Source organism: Rhododendron vialii, chromosome 12a (genome assembly GCF_030253575.1).
Source record: "Rhododendron vialii isolate Sample 1 chromosome 12a, ASM3025357v1".
Lineage (NCBI taxonomy): Eukaryota > Viridiplantae > Streptophyta > Magnoliopsida > Ericales > Ericaceae > Rhododendron > Rhododendron vialii.
Window position 1 is genome coordinate 29262254 of NC_080568.1, and position 21935 is coordinate 29284188.

General features: G+C 38.5%; 4 protein-coding genes across 5 annotated transcripts; 1 reads left to right on the forward strand and 3 right to left on the reverse strand.

Annotated features, from left to right (window-relative positions):
* Positions 1-113: 113 nt before the first annotated feature.
* LOC131310671 (probable serine/threonine-protein kinase WNK3) lies at positions 114-7105 on the reverse strand. Its single transcript, XM_058337827.1, has 8 exons — positions 6721-7105; positions 5722-5759; positions 5375-5602; positions 5039-5262; positions 4745-4902; positions 2147-2330; positions 1964-2068; positions 114-1454 (listed from the first exon to the last, which is right to left on the reverse strand). Exons 1-8 carry the CDS (start codon positions 6805-6807, stop codon positions 646-648), a joined length of 1833 nt encoding a protein of 610 aa, XP_058193810.1. The 5' UTR covers positions 6808-7105; the 3' UTR covers positions 114-645.
* Positions 7106-9991: 2886 nt separating this feature from the next.
* Positions 9992-13395, reverse strand: LOC131310672 (large ribosomal subunit protein bL19cy-like). The gene is made up of 6 exons (XM_058337828.1): positions 13201-13395; positions 12883-13115; positions 11578-11835; positions 11400-11486; positions 11169-11302; positions 9992-10566 (listed from the first exon to the last, which is right to left on the reverse strand). The coding sequence occupies exons 2-6, from the start codon at positions 13093-13095 to the stop codon at positions 10464-10466; spliced, it is 795 nt and encodes a 264-aa protein (XP_058193811.1). The 5' UTR covers positions 13096-13115; positions 13201-13395; the 3' UTR covers positions 9992-10463.
* A 1269-nt stretch (positions 13396-14664) lies between these two features.
* On the forward strand, positions 14665-16595 carry LOC131310675 (high-affinity nitrate transporter 3.1). Its single transcript, XM_058337833.1, has 2 exons — positions 14665-15009; positions 16001-16595. Exons 1-2 carry the CDS (start codon positions 14883-14885, stop codon positions 16474-16476), a joined length of 603 nt encoding a protein of 200 aa, XP_058193816.1. The 5' UTR covers positions 14665-14882; the 3' UTR covers positions 16477-16595.
* A 916-nt stretch (positions 16596-17511) lies between these two features.
* Positions 17512-20656, reverse strand: LOC131310674 (manganese-dependent ADP-ribose/CDP-alcohol diphosphatase). Of its 2 annotated transcripts, none has more exons than XM_058337831.1 (2): positions 20403-20656; positions 17512-18767 (listed from the first exon to the last, which is right to left on the reverse strand). In XM_058337831.1, the coding sequence occupies exon 2, from the start codon at positions 18744-18746 to the stop codon at positions 17784-17786; it is 963 nt and encodes a 320-aa protein (XP_058193814.1). In that variant the 5' UTR covers positions 18747-18767; positions 20403-20656; the 3' UTR covers positions 17512-17783. The 2 variants fall into 2 exon arrangements, with proteins under 2 accessions (XP_058193814.1, XP_058193813.1); XM_058337830.1 differs by lacking the exon at positions 20403-20656 and adding an exon at positions 18856-18878.
* Positions 20657-21935: the final 1279 nt, after the last annotated feature.

Sequence of the window (21935 nt, forward strand, 5' to 3'; positions counted from 1 at the left end):
ATCAGACTAATGAGGACCAAACCAAGAGGAAAGCATGCTACAATGGCAGCTATTCAAGCCAGTGAATACATGCATATTCCAGACCACAAAACAGAAATCCGAAAAAACTGTCGACATAATCAAGGGAAATGCATTTCAAAGCAATCAGTCTTAACTGTCACCAATACACGTACTACGGCTATGTACACATACATGTATACTTCCCATCACCAATAAATCATATATATGGACTATGATCTTTTGTACAGATGACATGTAAATGTTGCATTAGGTATTCGCTAAACATAGAAATCCATGCATGCTACTTGGCCAATGTCCCACCCAACGGCGTCGTGTAATTGTCCACCTTATCAGAAAGAGCGATTCTGGCGTGTCCACCAAAGGTTATTTCCTAAAGCAGATTTCCAACAGCACAAAACCATTTCCCTCGCGCCATAACTTACAGATCAATATACACATTCTTCAGTTACTGAATCTACTTCCCACCTCCCCCAACAAAGTGATAATACCTGCGGTTCTGAAGTATCTTCAAACTTTTATGGTATGATCATTGTAACTATCACACAGCAATGAGCAATCCAAGTTAGATTCTGCAACCGAGTCAGAAACCTGAAATATTAACACTTGCATATTCGACAAAGACTCCTAATCAGTAGGATTTCCCGTACAGCATCCCATTTGACACCAGAACTTGTGGTCATCAATCTTCCGGCTGCACATTCTTACAACTTTGTGACGAGTTTCTGGAGGAAGTTCCTTCAAGAGATCCGATACAGCCAGTTCATTCCTCCTTTTTAACTCGTCCATCTCCTTTTTCTGCTCAACCAACAAATGCCCAAGTTTCTCTGCGATGATTCTGACATCATTGGAGTCCATATCATTTGCAGTTTCACTATACCCCACCAACCCCAATTGGTGGGGATCGGCTGAATTGTTTTCATCGAATTGTAAATCAGCATTTACACGAACTTGTTTCTTTTTCAAATTTTCATCAACCACGTGCTCATCCTCCATCCGTTCAAGTGAGGCAGCATTATTTGAACCCCTCTCATTTTCTCGAGTCAATGACCCTTCCAGAGATAGGTTCGAAGGGCCAGGATTATCTGGATAGTTTCCACCAGCTTTTTTAGGTGAGTTGGACCAGTACTTCCGACCTGAGGGCAGTCGTTCCAGCTTAAGATTACCAACAGGGGAGGGAAATTCATTTTTCGAGGGAGAAACATAGTTATTGGAGGCAGAGATATCAGAAAGTGCAACTTCATTATTGGCTTTGTCTCGAGAAATTTCTGTGGGTGCCCAATCGGGAATATGAGATCGTATTTCAGATTCAATCATTTTAGCAACAGCAGATACATCTTGATCAGTCAGGTCTAGCTGCTCGACCATTTCACTAGCAACACCAAGTGCAGTTTCGATATCGATATCAAACGGGAAATGGATATTCCGAATATGACCTGGGCCCAAGTGGAAATGTCTCAATCCCAAGAACATGTAACTAGCCTACAACTTTCTATCTAAGAAGCATGGATACATAAATGACACGACATGACATGGACACCTAATTTTTATCCAAATCTTACGACATGGACACGTTGTATCTTATACACTGGTGCAGAAATACAAATACCAGTTGTATTACAAAGACATGAATCAACAATAAATAAAAAAGTATTAACAAACTAAACATCCATGGGCCATGGCAATTTTGACTTGGCCAAACTTTTAAAAATTGCCTTATGACCTCATAATTTGTCCCCATTCCAACGTATCCAAGCATGTTACCAGTGTGTGAAAGTGCAACTAGGAAAGACTGATAAAAGGATGAAAGCATGAGTATGTCCAAAGCATTTTCCGTGTTCTTGTCCGACACAGATTTGTGAGGCCTATATATGTGCTTGTACTTCTTAGCTTTCTTGAAACGAAAAAAAAGGGCAACCAAAAAGAAACCGAGAAGATTGGCAACCTGTGGAATCTGGTATTCTTAGTTTCAGAACTATTGTGTTGAGGTCCTTCCTTTGACCCTGCACCGTGAAGTCTCGACTTCCCTCAGGTACAGCGTGGCTGGATTCTGTCAATTCGTTGTATCAGAAGCTAGGGTAAAGCAGCGAAAAGGCAAAGAAATTTCAAGTGATTTCCCAAAGTTTACCTGAAGCATTAGGATTTGGAGGTAAGGATGGGATTATTGTTTTATTGTCTTCATCTAATTGGAGAAAAGGATCCACTAGAAGTTCCTTCGCAGGCAACCGGTCTGAAACCTTTGCAATACATTTTTCAATAAATGCTTTGACTACAGGATCCTTTACTTTGGCCAAGGATGCTGGCTTGATTCCCTTCAAAGAGAATAAAAAACAATTAAAATATCCAGCCCAGGTCCCCGAACCATACTCTATTTTAGTATTTTACAGAAAAATCAAGCTCCAACCCACACTCTATTTCTTCCTCTATTTGAGAGAAGCAATTTGATACTCCAAATATGGAGTATGGGGGGAAAGGGAAGATCTAAACCCACTATTTGAATAAGTTGATAATGAAAGTTGACAATGATTGAAGGAAAAGTGAGAAAATCTTTGAAATGATGATGAAATAGAGAAAAAGAGATGTATGGTTAGGGTGAATATGAGTATTGAAAATGTAGAATCCTCTTAGTTCACTCTTTGAATATAAACTTTGTGTTGATCCTCTCAAATAGAGTCCTAGAGCACATTGGAGTGAAAATGTTTACTCGACTCCACTTCAATCACACCACAAAGCATTTACCCTATTAAATGACGTTGGTGATGCGAATACAATGGTTGCAACTGAAAGACCAAGGTATTATATTCCCTCAACTACAACATGCTCTACATTTTGTTATTTATAATTGCTTCCATCATTTGCAGATTTACAATTAATGAAGCCAAAGAGATAAAATAAAAAAAAATAACAAAACACACACAGATCAAAGCATAAATTTAAACAGAAGCATCACAATAGCATAATAGAAGCATCACAATATTGTAAGATTTCTTGGAGATTTCCAACCTAAAACCAATCGGTAGATTTTATTAACCGAGCTTGGGTGGCTTCGATGAGCGATGTAGGACAAGTCTAACACTCCCCCTCACGTGCAGCCCAGATGCACGTGAAGGTGACAGACAAGGAGACGAGGAACTTCTGAGCAATTGACTCGGGCGACAGAGATGACAGAGACTTTCCCACGAGAGACTAGGCCATCCAAGACCTAGCTCTGATACCATGTTATTTGGGAGAATAAGAAAAGTGTATAAGGTGTTAATGAACCTTAACACAAATAACTATTATTTATAATATGGGAGACGTAGTTACAATACTTGACTAAGCAATGTGGGACTTAGACTAATAATATTCTAACAAATATCATCAAAACAAGCACCACAACATAATGTAATATAAAATAAAGGAGTAAAATAAATGGAGGAGGTAGTTTATCTACCCATTGAACAGATCCATAGTAATGTACGAAGAAAACCTATTTCAGTACCGGTTCAAATCATTTCAACTGAATCTAAAAAACAACTTGCTAGATAAGTCCTGAACTCTAACGACACCAGGAAGTTACTCACGGATTGACTCAGCATATGTGTGTCTCCCCATCAGGGACACAAACACGAATTAGTTCAGCACAAGGACCTAATTTTTACGAGTACTGCAAGTACAAAAGAGAATATCAAAATGCATCAGGTATATGTTTGCGGTGAGTTTTCAGTAATATTGGTTGACTAATTGTAGGGTCATCTTTTAAAACAGTATGACACAAATATGAATAATTTCAGCAAAATGGCAAATATGGCTGATGACGGCTGCAACTACAAGCAGCTAGATATATGTTGGGGTTGTGCCGTTGAGTTGTTAGAACACCGACCAAACCTCTTCAGACATTCATTGTTAACACAGGAAGTAGATGGGTATCATTGGAGGTGCCGATCGATCACACATGAAAGGATCGGTAACAAGGAGAACAGACAAGGTGGGACTCTGCGCCCATCCATCTAGAAACTAGTCAGTCAATGGAAAACTGCACACGTGACACACAGAGCTCCAACTTTGCTCCATTCTGGGCAACCATCCAACAAATGCAAAGATGTTGATTTATCCATTTAAGGCTTCAAAGAAGAAGGCTCTTTCTGCTCATCATTGAAGCAATAATATTCCCTGGGCTATCACAACTGACCAACTCCCAATCCCATCACATTCTACATTTGGACAGTTCTATTCATTTATGGAGTTATAGCATCGAAACAAGCAAAACCAATAAAGATATCTCATACCATGCAGTTGGAATGCATGGCAGAAGAAATGGATTTTTGCTGATGCAACTCTCTCTTTTTTTTTACAATGAAGCATCTATCAGAAGTACATAAAATGTTCAAGAGAACACATAGGCCTTCACTTACCAACCGAAGAATATCGTTAAACAAAAGCACAATGGTAGAATTTGTAAAGCAAGTAATTGATGGAAAAGTACTCTAGCATATGATGCTTCTTTTGTGTTGAGGAGTCAAATAATTGACAATGCCCGCCCATATCCAGTGCTTTAACACCAAAAAGGAACTAGCGCCCACTTAAACATTCTGACCGAAAGAAAATCCAAGGGACTCCGAAGACCACAAGTTGGCAATTTGACACAATTTGCACTCCCAATAATTATAGGAATTAAGCATAGGGTGCAAGTCAGTGCAAGTCATGGAGTGGGAAACTAATTGACAAAAAGTCATAAACGCCTTACCGATGTCACTTTCTTGTATATCTGAGCAGCATTCGAACATTCAACATAAGGGTACTCAAAGGTCACCAACTCTAGCAAGCACATACCAAACGCATAAATATCTACAAGCTCGTTGTATTCCTCCTCATAAAGCTCTGGTGCCATAAACTCAGGAGTACCTGATTCACAAATACACTATATCATTGTTTTTCCACTAGAAAAGACTACGATGATTGATAATAAAACCACAATTAAAAAAGAAACAGAAAAGGAAAAAAGCACAAAAAGGAAACGAAGAAAGAAACAACTCCTCACCAATGACACTGTGAGCAGAACGAGCCTTACGAAGAATGGCTGCGAGTCCTAAGTCTCCAATCTTCACCTCACCATTGTTTCCATTTACAAAAATATTGTCACACTTTAGGTCACGATGGATAACAGGTGGGTCATGACTGTGAAGATAGATAAGGCCGTCTAAGATCTGCTTAGACCATTTCTTCACTGCTCTCAAATCAACACGCTTATGTTTATTACGATACCTACGTAGACATATAGAAAAAATGTGAATCGCGTCAATCGATCAAGATGGAAATTGAATTCATAGAATACACCAACACAGAATACACCAGTGTTGTAGCATGGTAAACATACTGTCGTAGCGTCCCAGAAGTGAAAATCTCGGTTAAGAAGTTGATATTCTTGTTTTTGGTGTCAACCCATGAGTGGTAGAATTTAATAATATTCTTGTGTTTAAGAGTCTTAAGCAAATTAACTTCCGAAAATAACCGCTCCAAGTCTTCGGAGTTGTGTAAGAGATCTGCAACCTTAACTTGATTCCAAGCAACTTCAATTCCTTCAAGTGTGTCAAATGCTCTATATCTAAATCGCCAGAATGTTGGTCAAGGAGAAAACGATAACGATTCAAAAGCAGCTTTGTGTCAAATGCATAATAAACAACTGTCAAACAAAATGACAACAAAAAGTCCTTAGGAGGATACACTTTTTTGAATGCCCCTTTTCCAAGAACCTCTTTATACTGCAAATAGTATAAGAATAAACTCAGTAAGAGAACAACATTAGTGGCAAACTGGCAATTGATCCAACAATTAAACTAACTACAAAGCAAAACACTTAGGCCCCGTTCTTCATAGCTGGACTACTATTGAAGGCACACAATCCCACGAAGTTAGAAAATCAGTAGGACTAACATTTAGGACATGTTTGCTCTGGATTAAAGCATCAGATTAGACCATATATTCAAGGAGACTGTATATGTGAGAATGCTCAGCTTAGTTCCACATCGGTGGGCTGAGGAAGCTCAAGGAATAAGTAACACTACCGAACTACTGCTAACTAATTTGGGATTAACTGTTAAGCATTTTGGGCCATGTTGTCGAAAAGGTTATTGAGTTAGTAAGAGGCGGGTATGATAAAAAAAATTAGTAAGAGGTGGGTCGTTACAGTAATAAGGTGATTGATTGGAACTTTTACGCTTAAGATTAAATATGCACTCGATATTCTATCCAAACATATTACCTTGGGATACATAGGTGTTATTAATTTCTTCACTATTTATCCAATGGGATTCCATATTCTAAGGTATTATATGTGTCTTCAGTATTAGTCTAGTCAAACAAACATAGCCTTCGGCATCACTAGTACAACACCCAAAAGTGTTGCATAATCCATATCTTGCAAGATTTCATATTTGACAGGTATTTAATCGTGACGGAAAGGTTTCAATCAAGTATATATAAAATATATAGTCGCTCTAATCTGGCAAACAAACAGGGATCTGAAATCTGGAGTCAAGCAACAATACTCTGATAATGTGAAATACATTTCTAGAGTAGCCTATGCCCTATGGTACACTCCTCACTATATTATTATTCAAAAAAAGGAAAAAGAAAAGAAAGCGTAATGTAGCATAGCTTTCTCCTAGTTTTCTATCAACACAAAGATGTACTAACTATATCTGCAATACATAAAACACTGACCCGACCATATCGACCAGATGGGTCGACCTCAATATACTCGGTGTCAGAATCGTCGGGGTCGGGGTCGGGCGAAGAGTTGTGGGGCATTCTCTGCGATGAACACAAAAGGGAGTGATGATCGATGGATAACGAGATCAAGTTCAAATTCAGGTAAGTTTGGTTCCGCGTTACAACTTGAGGACCAAAGTCGGAACCCAAAAGAAACGACAACCCAGTTGGTGAAATTTAACGGCAGTACAAGGTGGGGAGGATATGGGTTTATGTGAGGATTCAAAGAAGAAGGGGAGGAGAAGGAAATTCCAGAGAGAGAGAGAGAGACGTGTGAAGGGAGGAGGCGGCAAGAGGGTCCCTTTGAAGAAGAAACGTAAAACCGGCTTAAGCGAATCAGCAAAGAGTGTGTTCGGTTGGAAAAGGAATAGTTTCCATATTTGTTTATTTTCACTCATTCGCAAGATCATGTTATTTTGGGATTTTTTATTTGAATTTATAGGTAAGATAAAGAGAAAAATGAAAATATTGATCGGAGAGAAATAAAATAATTATTAAAATTTAAAATTCAAAACCCTTAAACAAACGGGGTTCCACTTTACTTTTTATTAATTAAACTTCAAAATAATATTTCAATGTATTTTGAAAATTGTGATGTGTGCATTTTGAACACTACAAGACAAATATTGTGATTCTGAAGTGCCAAAATCATCCCATATCATCATATCCAGTATTGACAAATCAAAAAACTTTAAGATAAAATATCGTGCTTCATATTTTTAGTTACTGTTCTTTCTTTTACTACTTATCGTTTTCTTTATTTATTTTCATTACCTTCATTTTCTTCTTCACATCAAACATGAAAAAGTAATTTTCTTTTCATTTATTTCATTTACCTGCAAAGCCAAAATTAACAGAAAAAAAAAAAATTCTAAAATCAGCCCAATGGATTGACAATAGTAAGTGTGTGAATGTGTATTAAAGAGTATAAAAAGTATACAGAAATACGTATTTTATTGTCTTCTAGTGTGCTTATCGTCATCCCAGTAGACTAACAATAGCAAAACCGTTTTTTATAAGTTCAAAAAATGGACTTGTATGATATCACTAGTGACGAGATTTGGCAATATTTGTTTCTCAAAAAAAAATGGTCTCCAAAAAATGAACTGTAAGATAAACATATCCCGATCCTGTGGTTGTTAATATCCGATTAATTTTTTTTTCTGATATGACTACATTGTTTATAGACCTTTACAAGATGAACGATTTCAAGATGTTGAAATCTCAAAAGGCTCAACCAAAGTGCACTACATCCATGTGTTTGGTGCACTATGCGGATCCTAGATGCTTTGTTCCCAATTGTTGTTCTTATTTGTGCATAGCATTAGACTCCATAAATGAGGAAAAAACAATACTCCAACATAAGTATAGCTGTCATCCCATTGTAGGCAGGACAAGAGCCAATCAGCCAAGGGGAGGGTAAAATTTTCACTGGTTCCAGTCCCTCTCGCAGCATTGTTGCCCACATTTTACTAGCCGCAGAATTACTCCTCGCCAAACAATCGCCTGTTGCCATGGAAGATGAGTACCACTTTTAGGCATTCTAAGTCTAGGGTGGCAAAGCCGTAAATATGCGACGAAAGAATTAAGAGTCGGGCCTGCCTATGTTCAATTCAAAACGGCCCAACGGCCATGTGTCATGTGTTTTTTTAGTCGTCCGAAAGGGCAATTTTGTCGTTTTAGGAAATAATTGTTTTGTTTATAACTTTTAGTAGGAAACTCCGTTTCAGTCCATTCTTTTTAGAGAAGTCTTAAATTTTTCTCTATTTTCCGAATTTGTAATAATTTCTGTTTTTTTTCGAAATTGGTAATTTTTGTTTTCTAGGAGTAGGGTTTGCTACCAATATAATATAAGTTATAAGCCTTAGGGCTTGGGGGTTGTTGATTATTGAATAAAATAAAAGAGTTTAGAGAGAGTTTCTCTAAACCATCGTGTTTTTGATTATCGTTGATGCACCGTTCTTCAATTTCTTATACGCTTCCCAGTATCACTGCCCAAGTCGGTTGATGTCTAAGATCAAAACTCCCGCACTTGAATTAACATCCCCCTTTCCTCTGAATCAATGTGATAACCTGTCGAGAGTCTCCTTCGACATCGCTTTAACCCGAGCTCTTGAGCAAAGATCAAACTAATTTCTCTTGCTAATTTGGATTGGCTTTGGCTTTGGTTAGTTTTGATAATTTGGATTACCTGACCGATTAAGCTTCTATCTCATCTTCCACAAGCAAGATATAGAATAATACTTTTAATGGAATATAGATGACCAATTTTGAACAAGACTCATCCCCAATGTAACCCATTTTTCCTTGTTAATTTAGGAACTAGTGATGATAGGGACCCAAACCATATATTTCTGAATTTAGACGCCTCATTTTCCTGAATGTATGCCAATTTATATTGACTTCCATTTTATCCAATCAATAACTTGTCAAATACGAGTACACAATCATCATTGGGTGGATTACATTATTCTCAATTTTCCAACTGTCTCTGTGTGCCGAGCGAAAAATTATTCATTGCTCGTGGAGCACTACCACGTGGTGCCCTAGAGTTCTCCTCAACCACAAAATTTTTTGAAATCCGAGACTAAAGTATGTGGATCCTAGTATAATGTGTGGTGAGAAGAGTGCCCAAGGGCACTGAATAATTTCTTGTGCCGAGCTTACAAACACGTTTCTCCTGGAATCACTTTTTTTTTTTTGATCCTCTGGAATCACTTTTTTAAAGCCAATATTTTAATTTGCAGCCACAACCACGAGAGGAAAACGTGCTTCGAAGGTTTTCTTTCAGCACACGCTGCACGCGGCGATATGCAGATACAGGGCCAGATTCGTGGCTCAGAAGTTAAAACAAGTTTTAAATTTTGTTACACGGTCTTGGATAGAACAGGTTTTGCGTAGAGTTGCCTGTTTCCAACCCCTGCACGTGGCAGTGATTCCGAGTGCACACTGCACGACGCGTGGGTAAGGGTGTGAAGTGAAGTTTCACATCGCGTAGGTACCAAAACAATATGATGTATATAAGCGTGAGGAGCGTTCTCACTTAAATAGCTAGTATTTAGAGTTGAGTTACCCAAGACCGTGTAACAAATTTGAAAACACACACACCCGCCCTGCCAAAAAAGAAAAGGAAGGAAAGAAAGACAAGAAGACGCAGTAATTGCATCACTGCGACATAATTTGCGAAGTTCACAAAATCTCTAACGACGTAACCATCAAGTTCTTCAACCAAGCAACCCCAAAACTTCTCTATATTTAGACATTTGCCATATAAACTGGGATTGCCAAGAAAGCCCGTGGTTCACAAGAAGAAACGAGAAACGATGAACAGAACCGTGTTGCATCCACACACAGTACATCCACACAGTAGGTGCGATTTCTAAGTTCAATCTCAACACACTTAGTTGCTTAACATATTTTTATCATGCCACCAAGAACTTTAACAGAAGTGCATCAGGGTGAACTTATTGGCAGCCTAACAAGCTTTCCACTTCTCTTCAAGAAAAAATGCTTTCCATTTCAATAGCTGATATTTCCACCCAGGACCACCAAAACAATTCCAAAGACGTTGATAAATCAGATTCAACAAAAGGGGGACTAAGAACAGATAGCTGCCTAAGCAATGCCACCCTGCTCCAGCATTCCTGAATACAACACCTTTCGGTCTCCAATTACTTGTATTCGTAGATTTGCTATTACTTCCTAAGAGCATTCATCTTATCCCTCAGATAGTAAAGCTTAGCCCTCCGCACCTTCTTTTTGTCCAGCACCTTTATCTCCTTTATGTTGGGTGAGTACCTGACATCAATATCTCATTTAGAAAAACCCAGTAGAGCAGTATCTAACAACAACAGATTGCAGAAAAAGTAATGATCAAACAATGCCAATTCAAAGAATGCTAATTCACCATGTTCAAAAAAAAAAAAAAATGTTAATTCACATACAGAAATATACATGTGATATAAGTAGCAGCAATTAGTGAAAGCACTAAGAAAAAATAAAAGATAAATTCACAGGGGTTATTTGAAAAAACCATGTTCTTGAGCTGAACTCTACAAGGTGCAGGACCGAGGGGTTAATGTGGGCCTAGTGGAAGGATCTGGCCTTCTATAGCATCAACCTGTCTATATTCTATGAGACTACGAAAATTAATGAACCTGAGCCTTTTGGGGCCTGGGCATGAACAACTGAGACAAGCATCCCTCTTAATATTCTTCAGATGCATCTGTATTTTCTGAAGAGACCTGATCTAGTAAGTATCTGTACTTTCATCAAGTGTTTGAACTACACTTATTACCCACTTAGAATTTTTTATTCCACGTTTACGTTTCGCAGCACAGAAGCTCAAAATCCTTCAATTACATCTGAAATAAATCTGAAAATAGTTTCAATTCACTTACAGGGGGAAGAGGGATTCTACCCCTATTCCTGCCACAAGCCTTCTTAGTCTAAATGTAGTATTTAGACCAGCATTACGCCTTGCTATAACAATGCCTTTGAGGATCGAAACACGCCTTTTATTGTCGGGCACCTCCTGCTCATGCAAAGGTTTTTATCACAAACAAATCAATAGACGCTCCTCACAGCAATTCCGCTTCTACCAAAGCAACAAAAACAAACAATTTCCATACCACTTTGAGCTGGATGATATAGCCAGGCCTAATATCTGGTATTTCTCTCTGGTTCCTCACTTCCTCCACAGCCTCCTTATCAAGAATCTGAGATGTCATACCAACCGAAAATCTTAATCAGATCAGAGAATGTGCCCCTTCCATATGTTAAAAATAAAGGTAACAAATATATGCATGCCTGCATTATGTGCTTGGCTGTTTTATCAAGCCTTTTGAATTTGATGCGTGGAGGAACACCAGGTACAGAAGCAGTAGCTTCCTGTGCAACAGAGTTGGCTGAATTGTCCATTGTGGAGATGCATCTGCGTGATAAAGTTTGTAGTGCCATAGATTGGTGAACAAGACCGGGCTTAGGACCAGTATGTAACAGTGAGACTGAATGTCTACCACCAGTATTATATGATGTGAGCAAGCTTGTTTTGACACTGGGCTTTGTCTGACAGAACACATTAATAAGCATCAGAAATACAGACTAATTCTTCACAAACAGAAACCAAGAATACGGATAAAAGTAATCACAAGGATACTGATAATTATGTTTTTCTTCCTCCCATTCAAAAAAACACTCACCAAGGACACAAGGATACATATAATTATGTTTTCTTTCTTCCATTCAACATTCCAAATACAAAACTCACCAAGAACATAGCAGTGTAAGTAATCAACCAAAACATTTTAATGCAACTCCAAAATGGTAAACAGTTGGTCACCAAGCAGCGCCACTATTAGTTTGAAAGGAATGACAAGACTAAAGACACCTAATAACTGTTTTCAAATCCCCAGGAGATTCGAATGAAACAAATGATAATTGCAAAAACATCAGTCTCCAGTCACACTATTTGCAGTAACAAATAGGCCAGTGAACAAGCCAAGCAGAGCCGAGTAATGAGTTGTTCAAGCTTGGCTATCAAAACTAACGAGCTTCAAGAATACTTTAGCGTGGCTTACTAATCATTCTACGCTTTCCCTCTATGATGCCTTTATGCTTTGATTTGGGGGCATGGTTCCATGACGTAATATCCCTTGAGTTTCTCGATTTTTGGAGGTGTTGGGGGGCCCTGTTTCAGTGGTAAAACTTTCTAAGAGCAGCCATTTTGTGCATATATTACCAAAAGTTAGATCTGTCTCCAGTCCTACCACGGCCATACCCTCATCGATTGGGGATGACATGGGTACTGTGATTCTTACTGTTGGCGTACTTATCATTCTAGCCGAGCTCAATCAGAGTTTTTAATCAAGTCAATCACAATTTGATCACAAACAGCTTTAGTTGTTATTCCCCATAAGCTGTAGCTCATGCTTTGGCGATAACACTTTTAAGGAACTTGAAAAATGCATTCGAGCATGGCTTGTTCATTATTGGATTTGGTTAGCTTTTATCAGGTCTAACTCGAGTTGATCCCAAGTAGCTCAACAATGTCAGGAGCAGAAATTACATTAAACAAAAATTGGATGTAAAAATGATCCAAAAAAAAAAACATACCAATGCCAAAGATGAGTGAGAAATGAACTTGCAAAGGCTTGGGAAGAACAAGCCATTCGAACAACCAATGGCAGTACCAACAAATTCGACACATCCCACTTCGTTCCCAGCTGAAGAATTAGGTTTTCTCAATAAAGAATTAAAATGGGCAACCTTTGAGCTGTTAGTAGCGTGGCTTCTCACCGATCGAATGCACCCGTAAAGCGATTGCATTTCCCCAAATTTGAATCTGCGTTTTCAAAACTAAACCCAAAATCGAATTCAGATCATCTGAAAAAAACGAGATTACAAAGAGCAGAAGAAAAAAACGTACCGGAGATATGGTTCTAGACGGGGGTTGAGGTCGCCGGTGGCTATTCTCGGCGATGAAGATCTCGTTTGATCGCAGATTGAAAAACCCTAGTCTTGGTTCCCAGCTGTGCGAGAGGTTTATAAGATGAAGGTAGAGTGACGAAATTGCCCCTATCTTTCTTTTCAATTTCCTTTTAAAGAAATGGAAAAGAAGACAAAATTTTAAAATTCTCCCGTCCTTTGTTTAGTATACTACTTTATAGTTCTTTCAAATTCCAATTCAACTTTCTTCCCAATTTTCCTTCAGAGAGAGAGAGAGAGAGAGACTCACAGTTGAAATCGGCGAAATCGCCATCGCTGAAGAGCTGCTGTGAGTGAAGTCGGGTTTGAGAGAAATGGAATGAAATCTGATTTGATATTAGGGTTTGTGTTTTGAATACATATAAAAGTAATAAATATAAAAGTTAGGGTAAATTTCAGATAAATCTCTTGTACTTTGGTCGTTTTTCAACTATACCTCCTCTATTTCATTTTTAATAACTCGCATCCCTTGTACTTAAGACTAGTTTGGAACTGTTAGTATTTCCTATCACAAACCTTTTTATCACAAGAATATTTACAGCATGCGCACGTGATACTCACATCACTGATTGCTATTAAAAAAACTCCTTCTTAGGCCGAGTTCTTTTAAACTTAACTTATTTGTTTTAATTCAGTCCATTCTCCTACACTGAACTTATTTTCCATCCCTAAACTTAATTTATTTATAATTGTGTATGTTTTATGCAATTAAGTTTAAGTTTAAAAGAATGAATGAACTTAACTTATTTTCATTTAAGCTCCAAAAGGAGAGAAAAAAAAAATTAGGTTTAAAAGAATGCAGCCTTAGTGCCAAATAAATTCAAGTGACCCCACCCCTTAAGAATAATATCACAAACTTCAGCATAATATTCTCTTGGTTCAAGTGCCAAATTTGAAAAGTACATAAGTACAATCAATGGTTCAGATATACTAAAAGATTCTTGTTCTAATCAAATTCGAACCATCAATTATAGCAATGGACAATCTAAATACAGATTATCTCGTCTAGTCTGAATCGAAGACCGAAAGGATTCAATTCCTAATACTATCACGTTGGTTGTTGCTATAACAAACCCATATTTTCATTGACAAATAAACCAATTGACCCCACCCTTTCAGCATGACTCAGAGCCACCACTGCATTCTAAAAAATTTGCATGAATGCACTTGAAGTGGTATCTCTTGTAGATATTCAAAAGTGGCAATTCACATCAATTATAGTAATGAATGATCTAGATATGGTCTATCTCGTTTGGTCCGAATTGAGGACCAAAAAGGATCCAATTCCTTAACACTATCACGTTAGTTGTTGCTATAACAAACCCGTATTGTCATTGACAAAAAAACCCAATTGACCCCACCCTTTCAGCATGATTTAGAGCCGCCATTCCATTCTAAACAATTTGCATAAATGCACATAAAGGGGTATCTCTTGAAGATCTTCAAAAGCTGGCAAGTGGGAGTGTTTGACTTGTCTAAAGTTGACTCTATTACTAATTATTAAAGCAGCTCAAAGAACAAATAAATACTCCAAGATTCATCTGATTTTCTTGGGATCATTGGAACCAAAACTTTCTCAATTTCCTCTCCTTCTGTTGATTGCTTCTGAAGTTCACGGCCAATCATCAATGGCTGTTTGTGGGTTTCTTGTGGTTTCACTTCTTCTGTCTTGCTTGGTGGAGACTTGCCATGGGGTGGCCTTCTCTTCCCTTCAGAGTACTCTTGTGGTCACAGCTTCACCCACACCAGGACAAGGTTCTTAAAACTCTCTCTCTCTCTCTCTCTCTCTCTCATATTCAAGTTTTAACAGCTGTTTGAATAAAGTCCTGAACGAGGGCACCATGATACCAATTGATACTCTACACGTAATCAGAATTAGAAACCTGCTTAATCAGTACCTGGGAAAGAAACGAAAGATTCTAATTGAAAAAGGATGCAATTTGGAAATTTCAGGCCACCGAAAACAAAGGTTGACTTGCAATTTCTTGTTCATTGGTTTCCTCAATTTGCACTTTACTTTGTTCAAGGTGTCATCACCTCAAAAAAATTCAGTTGCTATGGCTGCAGTCTGCAGATACGGACCACCTCAAACTTTTACAGTATTTATTTATTTCTAATAATAACAAGGTGTCCGGGTCAGCTTACGTACACATCGACTGATCTCAGGGACCAACCAAACTTTAGACAAATTGAATGGTAAAAATTGTGGATATTTTTAAATTTAGAATAACTTATTTACGAAGGAGCCGTGAATAAGTTATTCGTGTTCACGGAGGCGCGTAATCTCACCCGTCCGTATCGGCAATCAATGGTTGAGATATATTTTTAAACTATGACTAGTAATAAACATCTCTGACCGGTAATAGTTTATTTTTAATCCGAATCGTCCATAACACTAATGGACACACGAGCAGTGGCGGAACCACACTATGGCAAGCGGGGTCTGAAAATCCCAAAATACCCCTAGAGCAGGTATAGTTTTGAGGAGTATTTCGTAATTTTGCCCTGAAAATCCCAAAAAATTATGTATGGTAGATATTTGACCCCACTGCAACCAAATCCTGGGTCCGCCCCTGCACACGAGATTGAGCTCCGTAAATGAGTTTTTCTCTTTCAAATTACATGACTTGGCCTCCTGAAATTTTGTCCCCCAAAATTTTTGACACCCTGTTAAATAAGGCCTTTTTATTTCTATCATAGCATACAACAAATGCTAATTTCACTTCAATTGATACTAAACATGCAGTGCTGAAAGCGGGGAAAGACCAAATAACAGCAGCATGGTCATACAACCAAACCCACCCCTCTGGTACAGACTCCACCTACAAAACCATGAAGGTCAAGCTTTGCTATGCACCAATTAGCCAAGTAGACCGGTCGTGGAGGAAGACGAACGACGATCTAAACAAGGACAAGACATGCCAATTCAACATCATTTCCGGTCCATACAACAGCACCTCTGGCAACAACTCCTCCACCTGGACCATCGGGAAAGACATCCCTACCGCGACTTACTTTGTCAGGGCCTATGCTTATAATGCCGATGGGGTTGAGGCTGCGTATGGCCAGACCACGAATCCCCAGAAGACCACCGACTTGTTTGAGGTTACGGGGATCAGTGGGCGTCATGTTTCGCTTGATGTCGCGTCTATTTGTTTCTCGGCTTTCTCTATTGTTGCGTTGTTTGGGTTCTTCTACGTTGAGAAGAGGAAGGCGGAGTAGTCTCAGCTTTGTAACTTGTATTGGTGTCAGTTTGTAAGGCTTCTTAATAATACCTAATTTTGTTGTTTGATGTAAAAATGTAAGGCTTGTTTGAAGTTTTAAAGTGCTATTAAGGAAAAGTTTGGCTGTGTTGATGCGCGGCTAGGTGTTAGGCGGGCTTTGATGTCGAAGAGAATCTCATGAAGGCCAAAAATTTCAAACTTCGGGCCCATTGGAGGTTTGTCCGGTCGTTAACTTTAAAACCTTGAAATTAGTCGAGGTGTATGCAAGTTGACCCGAACATCCGGTTATCAATATAAACACATATATAATGTGGAAGATCCGGGATTTATCATCTTTTTTTGATGATCGAAAAATTCTGTCTTGTATCCATGATGTCCAAAGTGATCTGCCAATATTGCCATCTAGTTTTCAAAAAGAACATGATTTACAAACAGCTCATGATGTCACATTGGAATTTTGAAATTGTAAGGCACTGATATGGTTGTTCTATTTCACATGAAAAGAGCACAAATCTGTTTATGGGAAATATTGCTCGTGCAAATCTGTAGCAGATTCTGCAATTTTGAACTCAATCCTCCATTACCATGGTCATCTACAAACCTCAATCAAATAAAAATTACTAGCCCTCTCACCAATATTTCCGCCTTGCAACCGCTTTCTTGATTCGTTTGATTCGTTCGTTCAGTGGCTTCAGAGATTGGGAGAGGGAGTCTGCTACAGAAACTAGGTTTCAGTCAACGTCTAAGAATACATCAGAATATGAACACACTTCATCTGTTAGCCCTGCTCATGGAACATCTTCATCTAGGCCTCTAGGGTAGACACAAAACAATTTAGGAACTATTTCAAAGTTTCAGCATTCATCAATTTATGTGTGCTTCCCAGTTCAACAGAGCAACTTCGAAGTTAAAGCTTACTAGAAAAGGATCCAAAATCACCATAAAAAAAACAAAAAAACTCAGCTTCGCTGCATAGTCCAACTGAACCACTATCTACACAGTAAAAACAGTAAAGCATGCAACAGCCAAAGTGTAAGAGAATAAATGAATTGTTTGATCATAAGACATCCAGCAAACTCAAATCCCAGGTAGCCTTTTGAGATATAGAACATGTTCAGTAGCATCGTAAGCTCTTTAACAAGTGAATGTTGCTAGCTGCTATTTTTATTGATGGCAAGGAAACCCACTACAATATGGAGCACTCTATGCCTTGTAATTTACAACAATGTACTTTCGACGTCATTTTGGGGAAAGAAAAAGAATGAGAGGTAAATTCTCAGCGCATCGATATCTTGTACAGCTTTTCTAAGGAGTGAAAATCATCTCGGTGCTTTCCATTTGATCAGTTCCGAAAAGCAATAACCTGTCATGAAAAACATCTACGTGGCCAAAGGCATCTGTGCCGGGAGGGCACTCCAGGGCCGCTTCAAGGACTCGGTGGTGTACCCCATGCGAGTCGATCGAGTGTCCACCCTTATGATCATGTCCAGCTAGGCAAACTTTCACGCAATTGTAACGGTGTACCACATCCATGACTTCATCGTAATTCCACAGAAGTGCTTCTTTAGATGATGCACCTGGATCTAAAGGCAGATGGCAACAGACAACAACTTTTTGTTTAGTTTTTGTTGCATCTTGAAGCACGCTATCAAGCCATTCTAACTGTTCTTTCCCAACAGCTCCATTGAACATGAGGAACCTTCTCTCCAAACCTATAAGATTTTCGGGACTGTTCTTCTCTGAATTAGGGTTTTTCTCCCTGAGAAATTTCAATGCCAATATGCTGTTTGGATGTTCTTGAGGCCAACCAATGGCACTAATATCATATCCATCAAGAACTACAAATCTGAATTCTGGGACCGGAGAAAAATCATAGTATGCGCGGCCATCAAGAGTAGGAATTTTCAGTATTGGCAGCAATTTGTCACGAGGGAGATTGTAAAGGCAGTGATTTCCAATCATGTGATAGACTGGGCCATTGAAAATCTCGAATTCACGAACGACTTTCTCAACGGAACTGAGAGATTGGTCTTTGGGGCAAAACCCATCAACTATGTCCCCAAAGTTGACAGTGAATTTAAGCTTCTGTAAGTTGTTCCATTTCTGGACTGCCCTTTGCAATACAAGAATGCTGTGTCGATAATACCTGGGAACACCATAGAATGAACGGCCATCAGGAATATCAGCGTACTGAACATCTGATATCACCCCAAAAGAAAGAAGAGGTTGCTTCCCCCCGTAACCCAGTAATCCATTTGCAGAACCCATGGCCAACAAGTCCAAGAAATCCTATGAAAGACAAAGAATAAATTTGTTTATGAACTCATCAAAGTACTACATAATAACAAGAACTTGTCACATCCAACTACTGCAATACCATTATCAATGAAATACTAGAAACCAGTAACGACTACTCCAATTGCTTTCAATCCATACCAACAGAAGTATTGGGCCCTGTGAATGAGGTAGGAAGGAGATACTAGTTTAAAGAGAATGCCAGTATGACACTCACTAATAAGTACCTCACTGAGGTAGAGTTCATAAAAAACCAAGTTGTAGCACCATTTATCCATTTAACGTCAGGCGGTTCATTCAGGAAATGCATGTACAATGAGGAAGTGAAAATGCAACTCTTTATTTCCAGGCCATTTGATGCATTTGATTATTCTATTTAAGCAACAATTTCAAAATAAAATGGCTAATAAGGTATATGTTGATGGAAACCACAAAATAGCATATAGCTTGTCTTTCCACTGGCAAGCGGTGAAATACAATGCTGTCCGAGGGCCAAGATGACAATATGGCTAGTGATCAGTCATAAGAATTTGAAACGGGACAACCTAAATTACCTTGTTCAAAACTGAGTAACTCAGTAAATTATCAACTTCAAGAGCTAACTCCTAAGGCAATTAAGACAAAAAGAAAGGAGAAAAGTTTACACATGATTTCAAGAATGATTATAGCACAAAAGACCCTGATTTCTTTGGTTCGGAGTGTAGAGAAATCTCTTTCCAAATGTATTACTGGAGAAAGTTATCATTTGGAAAATTTGGAAAAAATTGTGAAAAATACAGTCTATCCAATCAAGTAAGAATCTTTCCTAAAAGACGATGAAAAAAGAAAAAGAAAAGAGGAATTAATCATTATCAGTACGCCAAACCAGAAGTAAAGATTATTATGCCAACCACACTTCTGCGTGTTACTCTCGGACAAGTCTCCGTAAGCTCCAAAGAGGGGAATTCAAGGTATGAGATTTTTTCCAAAAAAACTTCTTTTTTGTTCGCTCAAGGTATTTGGGGCCGAACTCGACAAATTACTGGGACCAATTTCACTGCCTACTAGCCGAATGCCCATTTAAAACCAGAGCAAAACCCCAATGAACTGGAAAAATCGTGATTTTTTCCAAAAAAACTTCTTTTTTGTTCGCTCAAGGTATTTGGGGCCGAACTCGACAAATTACAGGGACCAATTTCACCGCCTACTAGCCGAATGCCTATTTAAAACCAGAGCAAAACCCCAATGAACTGGAAAAATCGTTAATGCAACGGTTATTTGTAACGCCCCTCACATGATGTGGGCCCCATATATGGGGTTACAAATAACCATCACATTGAAAATTTTCTCGAACGATAGCACCTAAGAAGCTTTGAACAAGAGATGTAGAAGGAGCAAACGCTTAAGTCACGTTTATCACCGGAGCAACCCGGTTCAATTAATTACCACTGCACATAATTTGGTTGGGAACCCAGAATAAAACTCGTTCCCCAAGTGCACAGCTTCCGATTAACTATATTGGATAAATGAGTTCCATAGACATTGTCAGCCGAACGAAATCAAACAAAAAAGAAGAAGTTGGTAATTCGATCGACATGGATCGATCATCAATCAAAAGCTTAATTGACCTAAGTATAGTAACCAATTTACCTAGTTATCGAAGTTACATTCTCGTAATGAAGGACAAATCACACGCGCAAATAGCCTCAAACTTGTACCGAAATTTAATGAAACGAAGTGGTTAATCAATTCAGCAGAGAGAGATCTGCGTACCAGCAATTTTTACGGATCTCATCCACCTGGAATTCTGTGTAGAAGAAGTTGGTAATTCGATCGACGGAGTTGCTATATATTCTCCGTTCGTGTGGGCTGTTTTCGCGCGGGCGAATTATACACAGCTTTACGAGATATTCCGTACGAACGTAGAGAGAGAGAGAGAGAGAGAGAGAGAGAGGGCGCACAAAACGTGGATCTGGAAAATTCTATTAGTGAAATTAATAGAAATGGTTGTTCTAGTTTCACTCGGGTCTTATTTTCATCATCCAAGTATTAACTGTAATTTTTTTGACCTTCAAGTTTAGTTTTCATACCAAGTTGATCTAGTTGATAACGTTTGTCAGTCAAATTGAAAGGAAAAAATCAGATTAAGGGCAGACGTTATCAATTGGATCAACTTGGTACGAACAACAACGTCCAAACTGTCATCAATCTGATTTTTTCAATCCAATTTGGTTGATAGAAGTTATCAATTGAACCAATTTGATACAAAAACCAAATTTGAAGGTCAAAAGAATTGGAATTGATGCTTAAAAGACGAAAATGAGACTCAAATGAAATTAAAAAGATCATTTATATAAATTTTTAATTCTATTATGTGCTCTTCGAGCATAACACCACGTAGTGCTCCAATCCACCACCATACCTCCACACAAAGTTGATTAAAGTATATCGGTCGCACGTAAAAGTGGGGAGGGAAGGACTCCTGCAGCACCATCGGGCGGTGAGCAATATTTAGGGTACACGAAAAGTTCTCAAAAAATGTCCGAAAAATAAAAATGAATTCTAACTTTTCTTAAATTCTAACATTGGTGTTGAAAATGTTATCGACGGTGGCCATACCAACCTTGCACCAATGGCCACGTGGGGTTCATTACGGGTCCCAGATAGAAAATCTAAACCGCTCAATAATTTTTAAAAAATAGGTCTCTATGTGAAAAATCAGTTCAATTTGATATGTGTAGGTGTTCGATCCGATCTTTCCATTTTTCATTCATATTTTAGGATCGGACCCATAGTGGGCCTGCGTAAACATCGGTGCAAGGTCGCTATGACTACCATCGGTGGCTGTTGTTGAATGGTTCTTTTGTTGTTGAATGGTTCTTTTTTGTAAGCGATGCACGTGGGTCTTGTCTGATTTTTGTATCTCAAATGCATAAAATAGTCGTTCTCGCCCTCTCTGACTCTCAAATTCAGATTAATTTAACAAAGACCATTAATTCGCTTGATTAACTTTTAAAGTGACTTTTTTTTAAACGGCTAAATATTAAACTTAATAAGGTACATCAAGTGGGGGAAAGAGAAAGGAAATCCAACCAAAGGTTGGACAAAACACCCGAGGAGGGTCAAACCCTAGAACATTTGAGGGCACCCGAACTCCTACGGGCCTTAAAATGCAAACATACA

Bases quoted from the DNA above. Each gene is read 5' to 3' on its own strand.
- LOC131310671 (XM_058337827.1), bottom strand. From the start codon at position 6,807: ATGCCCCACAACTCTTCGCCCGACCCCGACCCCGACGATTCTGACACC. The intron at 4,903-5,038 runs GTGAGGAGTTGT...TTTGTGAATCAG, and splicing joins TTCTGCTCACAGTGTCATTG to GTACTCCTGAGTTTATGGCA. The intron at 2,069-2,146 runs GTAAACTTTGGG...ACGAATTGACAG, and splicing joins TCCAAATCCTAATGCTTCAG to AATCCAGCCACGCTGTACCT.
- LOC131310672 (XM_058337828.1), bottom strand. From the start codon at position 13,095: ATGCAATCGCTTTACGGGTGCATTCGATCGGTGAGAAGCCACGCTACT. The intron at 11,487-11,577 runs GCATGCATATAT...ATGACATCTCAG, and splicing joins CAGCCAAGCACATAATGCAG to ATTCTTGATAAGGAGGCTGT. The intron at 10,567-11,168 runs GTAAGTGAATTG...TATTGATGTCAG, and splicing joins GTAGAATCCCTCTTCCCCCT to GTACTCACCCAACATAAAGG.
- LOC131310675 (XM_058337833.1), top strand. From the start codon at position 14,883: ATGGCTGTTTGTGGGTTTCTTGTGGTTTCACTTCTTCTGTCTTGCTTG. The intron at 15,010-16,000 runs GTTCTTAAAACT...CTAAACATGCAG, and splicing joins TTCACCCACACCAGGACAAG to TGCTGAAAGCGGGGAAAGAC.